This window comes from Schistocerca serialis, chromosome 4, assembly GCF_023864345.2.
Source record: "Schistocerca serialis cubense isolate TAMUIC-IGC-003099 chromosome 4, iqSchSeri2.2, whole genome shotgun sequence".
Taxonomy (NCBI): Eukaryota; Metazoa; Arthropoda; class Insecta; order Orthoptera; family Acrididae; genus Schistocerca; species Schistocerca serialis.
The window spans coordinates 273,892,855-273,908,239 of record NC_064641.1 but is presented as its reverse complement, the minus strand read 5'-3'; the positions used below and the strand labels follow the sequence as shown (position 1 = coordinate 273,908,239).

At 44.0% G+C, this 15,385-nt stretch overlaps 1 protein-coding gene across 1 annotated transcript in view; it reads left to right on the top strand.

Moving 5' to 3' along the window:
- LOC126474390 (ATP-dependent translocase ABCB1-like) overlaps positions 1-15,385 on the top strand; it is a 142,972-nt gene that overhangs the window by 63,349 nt on the left and 64,238 nt on the right. The window contains exon 9 of the mRNA XM_050101858.1: positions 6,440-6,632. Coding sequence (XP_049957815.1) covers positions 6,440-6,632 — 193 coding nt within the window. The remainder of the gene's footprint in view (positions 1-6,439; positions 6,633-15,385) is intronic.

Sequence of the window (15,385 nt, the reverse complement as noted above, 5' to 3'; positions counted from 1 at the left end):
CTGCTACCTTCACTACTACCCATTCTTCTTCTACTGCATTTCTTTCCCCCATTTCTGTCAATTGTTCCCTTATGCTATCCCTGAAACCTCCGGTTCTTTCAGTTTATCCAGGTTCCATCTCCTTAAATTCCCACCTTTTTGCAGTTTCTTCAGTTTTAATCTACAGTTTATAACCAATATATTGTGGTGAGAGTCCACATCTGCCCCTGGAAATGTCTTACAATTTAAAACCTGGTTCCTAAATTTCTGTCTTACCATTACATAATCTATCTGAAACTTTTTACTATCTCCAGGGTTGTTCCATGTACACAACCTTCTTTCATGATTCTTAAACCAAGTGTTAGCTATGATTAAGTTATACTCTGTGCAAAATTCTACCAGGCGGCTTCCTCTTTCATTTCTTAGCCCCAATCCATATTCACCTACTACGTTTGCTTCTCTTCCTTTTCCTACTGTCGAAATCCAGTCACCCATGACTATTAAATTTTCATCTCCCTTCACTACCTGAATAATTTCTTTTTTCTCATCATACAACTTCTTCGTCATCTGCAGAACTAGTTGGCATATAAACTTGCACCACTGTAGTAGGCGTGAGCTTGGTGTCCATCTTGGCCACAACGATGCGTTCACTATGCTGTTTGTAGTAGCTTACCCGCACTCCTATTTTTATATTTCTTATTAAACCTACTCCTGCATTACCCCTATTTGATTTTGTATTTATAACCCTGTATTCACCTGACCAAAAGTCTTGTTCCTCCTGCCATCGAACTTCACTAATTACCACTATATCTAACTTTAACCTATCCATTTCCCTTTTTAAATTTTCTAATGTACCTGACCGAATAAGAGATCTGACATTCCACGCTCTGATACGTAGAATGCCAGTTTTCTTTCTCCTGATAACGATGTCCTCTTGAGTAGCCCCCGCCCAGAGATCCGAATGGGGGACTATTTTACCTCCGGAATATTTTACCCAAGAGGACGCAATCATAATTTAATCATATAGTAAAGCTGCATGCCCTCAGGAAAAATTACCGCTGTAGTTTCTCCTTGCTTTCAGCCGTTCGCAGTACCAAAACTGCACGGCCGTTTTGGTTTGTGTTACAGGGCCAGATCAGTGAATCATCCAGACTGTTGCCCCTGCAACTATTGCAATGGCTGCTGCTCCTTTTCAGGAACCACACGTTTGTCTGGCCTCTCAACAGATACCCCTCCACTGTGGTTGCACCTACGGTACGGCTATCTGTATCGTTGGGGCACGGAAGCCTCCCCACCAACGGCCAGGTCCATTGTTCATTGAGGGGGGGGGGGGGGGGGAGGGGACAACGTATCAACTCTTAAATAATTGTAAGATTGACTCCAGTCATTTTTAAATTTTTTTATTAAATTTGTTGCCATCTGATTATTCAAGTCTAACACTCCTCAAGAATAGGTTGTCACAAAACCATCACTGAACACGTTCATCGCACGTTACATTACTAGAGCAAACTGACAATTTCACGGCTTTCCGCAAAGATTGTCCCCCAATCAAATGAAAAGTTGCTATTGCAATATGTAGCACCGCAAGCCAAGTGGCAACGAGATCTACGAAATACTTTCATGTATATGGTTTCTTTCAACTACTTTTTTAGACGTTTCATTCACAACCCTCAACTATAACACCATGCATGCTATTATAACACAGTTTTTTGGGTGGTTTATCACGAACGGAAATTCATCCTATGTTAATGAAAGTTTACCTTATTTATAACGTAAAAATATCACACACACACGCACACACACACACCACACACACACACACACACACACACACACACACACACACATACACACGATGTCGGAATTCTCCGAACAGGACTGAAATTGATAGATGTGCTGTATATTTACGGACTAAAAAATGATTACAATTTTTAAAAAAATGGATGATTTGTTCAGGGTAAAGCGTTTCAAAAATTGAGCAAGTCAATAACTCGTTGATCCACCTCGGGCCCTTATGTAAGCAGTTATTCGCCTTAGCATTGATTGATAGAGATGTTCCATGCCTCCCTGAGGGTTGTCATTCTGTCGAATTGGCGCTGCTCAAATACCGATCTGGTTGGAGAGCCTTGCCCATAGAGCTCAAATGGGGAGAGATCGGCGACCGTGCTGGCCAAGGTGGGGTTGGTAGGCACGAAGACAAGCAGTAGAAATTCTCGTCGTGTGCGAGCGGGCATTACCTTGCTGAAATGTAGGCCCAGGATGGTCTGCCTACAAGGGGGACATAACAGGGCGTAGAATGTCGTCGACATACCTCTGTCCTGTAAGGGTGTGCAGATGACAACCAAAATGGTCCTACTATGGGAAGTAATGCCATCCGAGATCATTACTCCTCGTTGTTGGGCCTTACGGCGGTCGACAGTCAGTTCGATATCCCACCGCTGTCCGGCGCATCTCCCGTCACTGGGGCTAAGTGCTAAACGGGACACACCACTAAGAACAATCCAACTCCAGTCAATGAGATTCCATGCCAAAGATACACACACAACACATAGCACATCGCTGGTGCAATGAGTATATTACGTAAGCAACTATGAATATATGATAATCGGATGAGTCATTAATTTTGAACACATGAATGTCATCCCCATAACAAAAAGGGCAGTCTCCAGATTGAAATTTTCACTATGAAGCGGAGAGTGCGATAATATTAAACTTGCTGGTAGATTAAAGCAATGTGGTGGACCGATATTCGAACTCGGGATCTTTGCGTGGGCAAATTCTCTACCGATTGAACTACCCAAGCACGACGAGATCGAGTCTCGGACCGGCACATCTGCTACGATGTTTCGTATCAGCGCACACTCCTCTGCGGAGTGAAAATTTCATTCTAGAAACCTACCCCTGGTTGTGGCTAAGCCATGTAACGGCAATTTGCTTGCTTCCAGGAGTGCTAGTCTTGCAAGGTATGCAGGAGAGCTTCTGTGAAGTTCGGAAGGTAGGAAACGTGGTACTGGCTCTGAACACTGTGGGACTTAACTTCTGAGGTCATCAGTCCCCTAGAACTACTTAACCCTAACTAACCTAAGGACATCCACACATCCATGCCCGAGGCAGGATTCGAACCTGCGACCGTAAGCGGTCACGCGGTTCCAGACTGTAGCGCCTAGAACCGCTCGCCCACCACGGCCGGCCAGACGAGGTACTGGCGGAAGTAATGCTGTGAGGAAGGATCGTGAGTCATGTTTGGGTTGCTCAGTTGGTGTGCAAGGAGGAGGGATGTTACGTTAATGGAACCATTCACCTCCGAGGAGGTCACTACCGCTTTCTCCAGGGATCCGCTGAGAATCACCAGGCATCGACGAACTTCCTACTGAATTTTATCGTACGTTTTGTGGTCTCATGTCTGCACGATGGACGGAAATGTGTAATGAACTGATCACGTCTGGAGCTGCCATTCCGCCATTTTGTGGAGGGCATTATTGTTCCCGTTCATAAACCGACGCCTGGAATTACTACGGGCCACTACTGCCCTGACACCTTATTAAATAAGGATGACCAAGATTTTTGAATGGTTATTGGTGTCGCACGGCAGACCTCTCTCGTTCTTGTGGCACTATCCCTCTTCCCGCCGGTCCCGATCGGTAACGTCAGGCCCGCGTTCGCACGCATCGCGGCTTCGTTGTGGAATTCAGTTATGCTCGCGCCCGACTTCCACGAACGCGCCTGCCGCGAGTGGAGAATTACTACGTCCTTTTCCTGCGTGGCGTCGCTTGCAACGTCGTAGAACGCAAGTTCTCACTGTTGCGGCGGACTGTGATTTGGCGCCACATTCACCACAGTTTGTTTCTGACGCATATCAGGTCGACTTGGTATTATGCGACCTGTGGGAAGTCGTATCCAACTAATCAGCGGCTCCATGCCATGGGACTGGCAGACTCTCCCCTCTGCGCCGACTGACGTAGTATCGACGATGATCATCACAGATTCAACTGTGTAGCCGTTACGGATGTCTGGTTGTTGGAGGGACAAATGGTCGCTTGGTTTCTACAAGTGCCGCCGCACGTTACTGGCACCGAGTCCTTTCTTATGCAGCGGTGGAATATTTTCCTTGGCATATCTATATCGAAATGCTCATCATTCGCGCCTTGATTTTTGGCAATACTTCTAGACTGCACATTTTGAGGCTGCGCGCAGTTACCGTGATCGCACGTAATTTACCATTTATCTTAACAGCGTTTTTACCACGCCTCCACTAAGTTGGTCTGTTTCTGACGTTACATTTGCTCGCCCGATTCGGAATGAAACATGACACGTCTATACCTTGGATTTGGTGCGCCTGCCATCCTTTATTACCTTGCGGGATTTTCGGGGTTCCGGATGAGTGGACTTGCATATATGTGCACAAAAAATGAAATAAATACGTAAATAAGTAAAATTAATATGAGTAATGTGAGGGTGCAGCACGGCGAAGGGCCTCGAGATTCGACTCCTGCCCACCTACTCTCCTCCAACTTGTAACTGACTGTGGCCCTAACAAACCGAAAAAACAAAAATAAATAAATAACTTTAAAAAATTAAAAAAGAAAAATTAATAAAAATAAAAATGTTTTCCTTATTAAAACACGACGAGATAGCGTAAAAAATCAAAGTTGGTAGAGCGAAAAAGGGAGAGTTGCGTCTCTATAAAAAAAAAAGGATCAGTAGAGCACTTGACGGCGAAAGGTAAAGGTTCCGAGGCTTGGAGAGATACACAGTTTCAGTCTACCACGATGTTTCACAAAGAAAGTGTGTATAATAATAAATTACGTCACGATCGCCTGGATATATGAAGTACCTGAGAGAAGAAACAATCGCAACACCAAAAGGTAATTAGTGCAGAGTAATGGTATTTCATGAATACATTTGTCAAGGCAACATATGTAAGTGATTAACATAGCAGAATCACATGTTAATCAGTGAGCTTTAGCTTGATAACACTGCAGTCGCAAATGGTGGTGGTTTGGGGTTAATGGAATTCAAACTACAGGGCGTCTGGCTCGGAGCTGCCCTTAAGTAACCGATCTTACGCGGTTTGTTGTGTCACTGTGGTGCCAACTGTTACAACTACCCAGTTTGATACTGCAGATGCAGTACGATGTGCCAGGCCATATGCCGAACACAGTGGTCTTCCCTCTGAGTGTCGACAAGTGGTAGTCCCGAGCTAGGTCTTCTTGCGACCGTACATTCTCGTGATGACCACTGCCAGCAATCATGTATAGTGCTTGCATTCCTACCAAGACTTTTTCGATATCGCAGCCGAAATATCCAGCTTCTCTTAGCCCTATTACACGACCTCGTTCAAACTCAGTGACGTCTTTGTCGCGTTAAAGACATTAGCACCACGTTCGATCTGAAAGGTACCTAATGCTCACTATCATTACAGCGGGTATTTAAATCAAACCTTATTTTTACTCTCGTAGTGGTCTATTAGCCTCACTCTTATGTGACTGTCTAAAATTTGAATCTTTCAGCTGTAGAAGCACGTCAGCCAACTTTCTATTACGTCATACAACTCCTTCTTGATGTTGGGATTTTGTTTTCCGTCGGTGTATATTCGCATTACTAGTTTCGGCTGGTAGTTGCCATCATCAGAAGTGCTTAATCCACTAAATACCTTCGTAGAGATGTATAAGGAAATATCGTTCGGCTCTTTGAAGTAATGGAATCCAAATATGTAAGTCATATAGTCACATCATAAAAGACTCACATGATAGTCTTTTTATCAAGTGCAGATATATTTACATTCATTGAAATACGTTAAATGACTTTATTATATTGAAAAAGTTTAACTATATTTCTTCACATATATGTGTACGAAGTTTCTTATTGGATTAAGCGCATATGAGGACGGCAACGATTTCCCAAAACTACTCATGTGATTATATTTCATATATCCAAGCGATTGTGACATAATAAATAATTATGCAAACAATTACAAAATTCGCTTATTTCTATCTGGCAATATGTCACTTTTTTTTTTCAAAAGAGAAAGAAAGTCAGTTTTTTCGCTCTTGTTTTCACATCTCTTTTAGGCAGATGGACGACACATCCGTTGTAGACATAAAATGGATGAAACATTAAATTTGCCTACTCCTTTGATGCTATCAGATAAGAAATGGGCTATGTGGTGGCACTAGTTTTCATCCTTTTACTACTGAAGGAAACAACTGTTTTTGTATCAGAGTCCACTACTACGTGCTTAGCAGAAATAAGAAAACATTAGGTGGCACAGTACTTGTAAATTAGAACAAAAAGCTGATGACCAACCTATGCTCGAGGAATCAGACGCATAGACAATTTGGAAGGGCGGAGCAAATTTATAAAGTAGCAACCAGCATTTTTCTGTTCCTCTTTTGAGCCATAAATCTTCTGTCTGGTCCATTAATACTCTACATTTAAAGGTACCAAAATTATATTTCAGGCCATCGAAGGACGTACTACGGTCATTGTAGCACATCGGCTGTCGACAATACGCAATGCGGACAGAATCTTCGTGCTGTCTGGAGGGGTCGTGGTCGAGGAAGGCAGCCACGACCAGCTGATGGCGTTCAGGAGTCACTACCATGCACTCGTCACTACTCAAGTGAAGACTACTGTAACCGGCGAGCGCATAGGTAAGTGCACTGAATTATCGGACAATATGCTGTCAACAACAACTTGCGAAGTATCTTTGACACGACATGTTTACAACTGCGAATTGCTGCTTCCGAAGTTCCCGTGTTTTATTGCGGCGACACTAGAACCCTAAGTTAGTCCTATGATGAACGTCTGGCGAACGAAAATTCTTACATCGTGCTTGGTGATGCATAAGTAATGCAAGGGTAGCGAATCGTAATAATCTGACTATCCATAATTACACTATGTGATCAAAAACATCCGGACACAAGGCTGAAAATGACTTACAAGTTCGTGGCGCACTCCATGCTGGAATTCAGTATGGTGTTGCCCCACCCTTAGCCTTGATGACAGCTTCCACTTTCGCAGGGGTAAGTTCAGTCAGTTGCTGGAAGGTTTCATGGGGAATGGCAGCCCATTCTTCACGGAGTGCTGCACTGAGGAGAGGTATCGACGTCGGTCGGTGAGGCGTGGCGCGAAGTGTTCTATATGATTCAGATCAGGGTTCTGTGCAGGCCAGTCCATTACAGGGATGTTATTGTTGTGTAACCACTCCACCACAGGCCGTGCATTATGAACAGGTGCTCAATCTTGTTGAAAGATGCAATCGACGTCCCCGAATTGCTTTTCAACAGTTGCTTAAAACATCAATGTAGGCCTGTGCTGTGATAGCGCCACACAAAACAACAAGAGGTGGAAGCTCCCTCCATGAAAAATACGACCACACTATAACAACACCGACTCCGAATGGTACTGTTGGCACTACACACGCTGGCAGATGACGCTCACCGGGCATTCGCCATACCCACACCCTGCCATCGGATCGCCACATTGTCTACCGTGATTAGTCACTCCACACACCGTTTTCCACTGTTCAATCGTCCAATGTTTACGCTGCTTACACCAAGCGAAGCGTCGTTTGGCATTTATCGGCGTGATTTGCGGCTCATGAGCAGCCGCTCGACCATGAAATCCAATTTTTCTCATCTCCCTCCTAACTGTCATAGTACTTGCAGTGGATCCCGATGCAGTTTGGAATTCCCGTGTGATGGTCTGGACAGATGTCTGCCTATTACACATTATGACCCTCTTCAATTGTCTGTCAGTCAACAGAGGAGGTCAGTCTCTACGCTTATGTGTTGTACGTGTCCCTTCACGTTTCAACTTCACTACACACTGGAAACAGTGGACCTAGGGATGTTTAGGAGTGTGTAAATCTCGCGTACAGACGTGTCACCCAAGTGACACCTAATCACCTGGGCACGTTCCAAGACCGGTGAGATCCGCGGAGCACCCGATTCTGCTCTCTCACTATGTCTAATGACTACTGAGGTCGCTGATATGAAGCACCTGGCGGCAGGTGGCAGTACAATGCACCTAATATGAAAAACGTATGTTTTTGAGGGTTTCCAGATACTTTTGATCACATAGTGTACCTTAGTTTCAGTTATCGACCTCTTTACGAGACAATTTACAAACACAATCGTTAAATGTGGCAATTCCTTCTTTTTTTTATGTGGTCCGTCACGTATTCCTCTCCTGTGGGGACTCTTCATCTCACAGTAGCACTTTCAATCGAAGTCCTCAATTATTTGCTGGATGCATTGATATCTCTGTCTTCCTCTATAATTTTTAACCTCTACAGCGCCCTCTGATACCTGTTGTCCCAACAGATATCCTACCATCCTACCAGCCGGTCCCTTCTTCTTGTCAGCGTTTTCCATATATTCATTTCCTTGCCAATTCATTTCTTTCCTTATCAGCATAATTAATTTTCAGCATTCTTCTGTAGATTCATATCTCAATTGCTTTCATTCTCTTCTATTGCGGTACTCTCACAGTTCATGTTTCGCTACGTGTAATATTGTGCTCCCTACGTACAGTCTCACAAATTTCTTCCTCAAATTAAGACATGTTTAATACCAGTAGACTTCTCTTGGACAAGAATGCCCTCTATGCATATGCTAGTCTGCTTTGTATGTCCTCCTTGCTTCGTCCATCATCGGATATTTTCTGCCTAAGTAGCAGAATTCGTTAGCTTCAACTACTTGCTAATCACCAGTTTTGATGTTAATGTTTCTCTCTTCTCATTTCTGCTACTTCGCATTAATTTCCACTTTCTTCGATTTACTTTTGATCTATGTTCTCTACTGATTAATCTCTTCATTCCAAACAGTTCTGTAATTCTTTTTCACATTTTCCTGAGAATAGAATTGTCATCATTGAATTTTATCACTGGTTTCTTTTATTTCCATCACTGCTTCTTCGAAGTATAGACTGATCAGCAGAGATGGAAGACTGCATCCCTGTCTTACACCCTTTTTAATCCTAGTAGTTCGTTCTTGTCCTTCCACTCTTATTATTCCATTTTTGGTCTTGTACGTATTGTACACTACCTACCTCTCCCTGTAGCTTATCCCTATTTTCCTCAGAACTTCGAACATCTTGCAATTATTTGACAGTGTCGAACGCATTTTCCAGGTCGCCAAATTCTACGAAAGTGCCTTGATTTTACCTTAGTCCTATTTCCATAATCAACCGCAATGTAAGAACGGCCCCTCTGATGCATTTAGCTTTCCTGAAGCCAAACTGATCGTCATCTAACAGATCCTCAATTTTCTTTTCCATACGTCTGTATATTATTCTTGTCAGCAGCTTGGATGCATGAGCTGTTAAGCTGATTGTGCAATAATTCTCGGAATTGTATGGATGATATTTTTCCAAAAGTCTTATGGTGTGTCGTTAGATTATTACATTCTACACACAACGTGAATAGTCCTTTTGTTGACACTCCCCCCCAAAGGTATTAGAAATTCTGATGGAATGTTATTTTTCCCTTCTGCTTTATTCGATCTTAAGTCTTCCAAAGATCTTTAAGATTCTTATTCTAATGCTGGATCCCCCTATCTCTTCTATATAGACTCCTCTTTCTTGTTCTATCATAGCCTCATTGAGGCTTTCAGTTTACTCTTGTCACCTATACGCTCCCTCCTCTGCATTTAATAGTGGAATTCCCATTGCCTCCTTAGTGTTACCACCCTGATTTTAATTTCAGCGAAGGTTGGCTTGAAGTTTCTCTATATTGAGCCATTATTTCCGACAATCACTTCTTTTTAGGTTTCTTCACATCTTCGTGTAGACATTTCGCCTTAGTCTCCGTGTACTTCCTATTTATTCCACACCTAAGTGACTTGTAGTTCTGTGTTCCTGAATTTCCCTGAACATTATTGTACCTCATCCTTTCGTCGATGAGTTGAAGTATTTATTCTGTTACCCATGGTTTCTTCGCAGTTTCTTCTTTGTACCTATGTTTTTCTTTCCAACTTTTGTGACTGCCCTTTTTAGAGATTTCCATTTCTCTTCAACTGAACTGCCTACTGTGCTATTCCTTATCGCATTATCTATAGCCTCAGAGAACTTCAAGCCTATTTCTTCACTCCTTAGTACTTCCATATCCCACACTGTGCGAACTGATTCTTTCTGACTAGTCTCTTAAACTACATCCTGCTCTTTATCATCGCGCAACTGTGACCTGAGTCTGTATTTGCTCTTGAATACACCTTGCAATCCAATATTTTATTTCAGAATCTTTTCCTGACCATGATGTGAGCTAATCGAAGTCTTCCCTTTTCTTTCGGCCTTTTCCAAGTAAGCCTCCTCCTCTTATGACTCTTGAGGAGAGTAATCGCTATTAATCACTGAAATTTATTGCAGAAATCAATAAGTCATTTTCCTCTCTCATTCCTAGTTGCAAGCCCATATCCTCCCGTAACCTTTTCTTCTACTCCTTTTCCTAAGACTATTAGATTTTCATCTTCCTTTACGTACTGAAATAGCCTTTCAGTATCATAATATATTATTGGTTACTATCAGAGAGGAAAAGGCTGTGTAGAAACATTAGAATACACCCTAAACTTCTTCTATCGTCACTATACACTCCACAGTGAACAGTTAGGTTGATGCACAATTTTCGTTGTTCAGGTACTCTAACCTTTCCGTGTCATAGCAGTCAGTTACGACTCTACTATTTATTTTGTGGCGAACACTTTAACTACATGCAAATAATAGACCTTTTTCATTTTGGGTACATAAAGGTACTCGCACACTGACGAGTCAAAACTTTATCACCATCTACATAATAGGTCGTTGGTTCATTTCTGTAATTTAATGTGATTCCGACGCGACAAGGCATTGATTCGACAAGTCTTTGGAAGATTTTGGGGGACATGTGACGCCAGACAGCTATGAACAGGTCATGCAATTCCCGTAAATTACGAACCGCTGATTTGTGGGCGCAGATCTTACGTCTAGCGGCGTCCCAGATGCGTTCCCTCGCGTCCAGAGCACGCGAATTTAGTGGCAAAGACAACAAAATTGGTTCACTATCATGTTCCTCAAACTACAGTAGCACTATTGCGGCCTTATGCTGACGAAAGAATTCATCGCTGACGGGGAAGACATCGGGCATGAGGACATGCAGGTGGTCTGTGTGGTGTCACCGCCAGACACCACACTTGCTAGGTGGTAGCTTAAATCGGCCGCGGTCCATTTAGTACATGTCGGACCCGCGTGTCGCCACTGTGTGATCGCAGACCGAGCGCCACCACAAGGCAGGTCTCGAGATACGGAATAGCACTCGCCCCCAGTTGTACGACGACTTTGCTAGCGACTACACTGACGAAGCCTTCTCTCATTTGCCGAGAGACAGTTAGAATAGCCTTCAGCTAAGTCCATGGCTACGACCTAGCAAGGCGCCATTAGTCTTACATAGTTTGATAGTTATCGTATGAAATGTCTCATCAAGAATGCTGTATTCACACAAGGAATAAAAGTTAAGTATTCGAGGAGCTGCATACTTTTCTTGCTATCATTCACTACTTATCCTGTTCCAGAATTCACGCCCGTCTGCGTTAGATAGCGTGCATTTCGGCCTCCTCTATCTACAAGGTGTTGGCACATTTGCCAACACATCAGTCTGCATAATATTTACGTAGTGGACTGCGTCATGATGCCTCAGACTGCTATCACAACTATCAGCGATGCCCAAATGAACGTCCCAGACGGTATACCTCTGTTACCTCCAGTTCGCTTGCATGCTGCGGTGCACGTTTAGAGCAGCCGTTCGTTAAACGATGGCACACCAGTACACGAACATCGAGCTGATGCAACGAGAAATGTGTTGACGAAAGTAACCATGAATATTGGACCACCTTCACCGTTTCTGAAATGCTGATTATCAGACATCAGGCTGTAACAATCTCCCATTGAGAAAGTCATTTACGTTAGTAGAGTTGTCCATTTCCGACCCACACCGTCACTAGAATGATACTCCATTTTCGCATGCACTCGAAATGACGAGCTCACTTGACTGTGTGCAGGCCAAGCAGTCTATTCTTTGGATTCTCGCATCAGACGGTGTTGATTTATTTCTCAGTTGTTGAATTGTCACGTGGGCTGGATGCATTTGCTCTAGTGCATCTGGCGCTGCGAGGGTGAATTACACTCGTACCATGTCCGGCATACTGTCCCAAGTGTCGGACGAGTAGGTTTGCCGACCGTTGTACCTTCTAATAGAAAAGGTGTGCACTCTACCGAAATCTGTCTCACAAGATTGTGCCTCGCTGTGTATCCCCACGGACTGTATAAAGCGAACATCAGGGCTCGATTATACACTCTTGAGGTGCACTATGGATGTGGCAGCAGCATATCTCCATTCTACAGCTGTTTACTCCATCCGTGGTCTCAGCAGGCCTGCGTAGATTCTGATACCAAGGTGTGGTGTCAGATTCGACATCGATGTGGTGAAAGGGTAGAGTGCCCCTTTCTTAGTGCCCTGGATGTGCGGTAGCGACTACAGATGTCTATCAAGAATCATCCCCACCCTGTCCTGCACCATGGGATGGGGCCACCTGGGATCACGACAGGTGGTAAAGTAGAAGGGAGCTTCCTTCTCGTTAATACGAGAATCCAACTTGTAACAGCATTATACTTGGAACACGATTTCACGAACCACTAACCAAAGCAGCAGCATCCAAACTGGAGACGGCAGTGAAGCATATTGGTGTTCATGCTGTGGATGAACAGGGCAGGCGTGAACCAACTGTATGTGTGCCACCGTGGGAGTACAGGACTTCCACAATGAGAACAGCAGGAAGCCGAGCACAGGCGCCTGCAGTACCCCTGAACGTGTCAGCTACTTTGTAGATTTCCCGTCGTTGGTCCAAATGTGGGCCGTTCTTCCGGAGAGGTGGGAGAGAAGCACGTGACGTCGGTACCCTGTGCACAGAAAGCTTGTACATTATATAGTCATTCCACACGGAATCGAAAACACTGGAAACGTCAAGGAGCATGGCTCCAGGTATTAGCAACAATCCATGGTTCTCAGTGCTTGCTCTGTCAGATCCAGTACATGTTGTGACTTGGAATGATCCCTCCAGAAGACAAACTGTTCATCTGGTACGAGGCCTTCTTCAGCAGGGTCTGATAGCAGAAGCTTGGCGTACAGCTTCTCGAAAATTTCTATGAAGGGAAGTGGGCTGATTAGCCAAAAATCCTTCACCAGCCAGTGGTCCTTGCTGCTCTTTAGGATAGCTAGCATTTTCGCATATTCCCACATCGAAGGGTAATAAACGAACGACAAGAAGCTGTTAAAGTTGTCTGCTAATGTCCAGTGAACTTCAGGTGAGTTACATCAGTAGAACGTTGTCAAGCCCGTCATTGTCTCTTGATTTCTTCGTACTGGGACGCTAGAAATGTCGTCCCGCCTCCTCCTCGGAGTGTGGTGCGATCGCATCATCCTCAGTCCCGGCCATGAGACTCCTCCACCAGACGAATATGCTCGTCGTCGATTCGATCGGCCATAACTGTAAACGTGTCAGCGTAGCCTTCGCATCCGCGTCGCAGGCTACATCTAGCCCAAATTGCAGGGGCCGGATCCTCATTCGCCATTCGCGAGATGTTGCCATCCTCGGTGCTGATTACAGGAACCATGCCAACCCGTCCACAGTTATGGAGCTCCTAGAAGGCTAGCTTGATGTCCCGATGCTTCGGACTGCTCATCGTATGTCACCTGAATAACATATCCATCAGGAGCATTTTAATACTTCTAAAGCTTTCCAACGCGGCTGTTGATGACGTTTACGTGAATTTGAAAAGCGATGGAAGAACCACAGCTAAAACAAGACCAGACAGACCTCATGCACCGATGGACAGGGACCGTCGATCATTGCAGAGGGTGGCTGTAAACAGTCACATGAAAGGTATCACTCGTGAGTTCCAAAAGATCAACCAGCAGTCTAGCTAGCACAAGTACTTTGCGTTGGGATAAAAAACGAATGGCGTACAATAGTCGAATAAGTCCCGATAAGCAACCCATTTCTGTAGTCAATGCTGAGCGACTCTTCACGAAAACAACGACGCCACTTAACAGTGAAAGGCTGGAAACGAGTGGTCTGCAGTATCATTCTTTACCCTTTATCAATCCGTTCGAAGCGTTTGAGTTTGAGTAATTCCTGGAGAACTTTACCTGCCATCATGTGTAGTGCCAACAGTTAAATGCGGTTAATTTGATGCTTCGGTATGGGGGTGGTACTCGTGCTTAAGATGTGGATCTCTTACTTTGCTTAAGAAAACGCTAAATCCAGAAGGAAATGGACGCGTTTTACAGAATTGGTTACTGCGTACAGTAGAGGAAGAGTTTTGAGGGACTCAGCACAATCCACCCTCTCACAAAGCAGCATCTGTGACGTAGTGGTTTCAAGACAATAACATTTCTTAAATGAACTGGCCCGCCCAGAGTTTGGACCAGTTCCCAATGGAACATCATTTGGAATGAGTTAGAACATCGACATCGCTTCAGACGCCAGCGCCCAACATCGCTGCCTTTTCTGGTTTCGGCCGTTGGAGAAGAACTGGCCGCCATTCCTCTGTTGACATTCTGACACTTCACTGAAAGTATACTTAGCAGCGCTGAAGCCGTCATAAAGGCTTAGGGCGGACACAAACGTTATTAATGTCCAGCATCTTGGGCCTGATACATATGATCAGATAGCGTGACATTTCCGATATTCGCTATGCACGATGCGAAACTGTATCGTCTTCCTTCCTGAAGCTGAGAAGCCCAGGAGCAACGTGATCTACATTACGAACAATCTTCTGGACATCGTGAATGAAAAGAGAAACCATAATTACATTCATTAAATCTGTAACAATAATATTTAGCCGAATATTTTATGAAAAAATTGTAAAATCAGTTACAGAAAATGCTATAATAACTGTTTATTTTGACCATCAGGACACAGACACATTTTGCACGGTTCATTATCGCATTTCTTTTTGAGGCTTGTCGGCAATCTTCCTTGTGAGATCTTCTCTTCGGTCTTTACTGGCCTGAGCATCCTACTAAAGTCATAAATAGTCACCCTAGCTTGTATTTCTGTATGTATGTGTGTATGTATATGATGACGTGATCCGTTAAAGATACACTTAACGATTGATTGAAGTTATTAAACTTTCGATTTCTAAGGATGCGTAACTGTAATGTCTTGTGCTACTACTTCAACACTGATAAAAATTAATCTCGTGAGTGAAATTATTCTCGTTAATTATCCAAAGTCAGAACAAATGTAGGCGGCCGCTGTGGCCGAGCGGTTCCAGGAGCTTCAGTCCGGATCCGTGCTGATGCTACGGTCGCAGGTTCGAATCCTGCCTCGCGCATGGATGTGTGTGTTGTCCTTAGGTTAGTTAGGTTTAA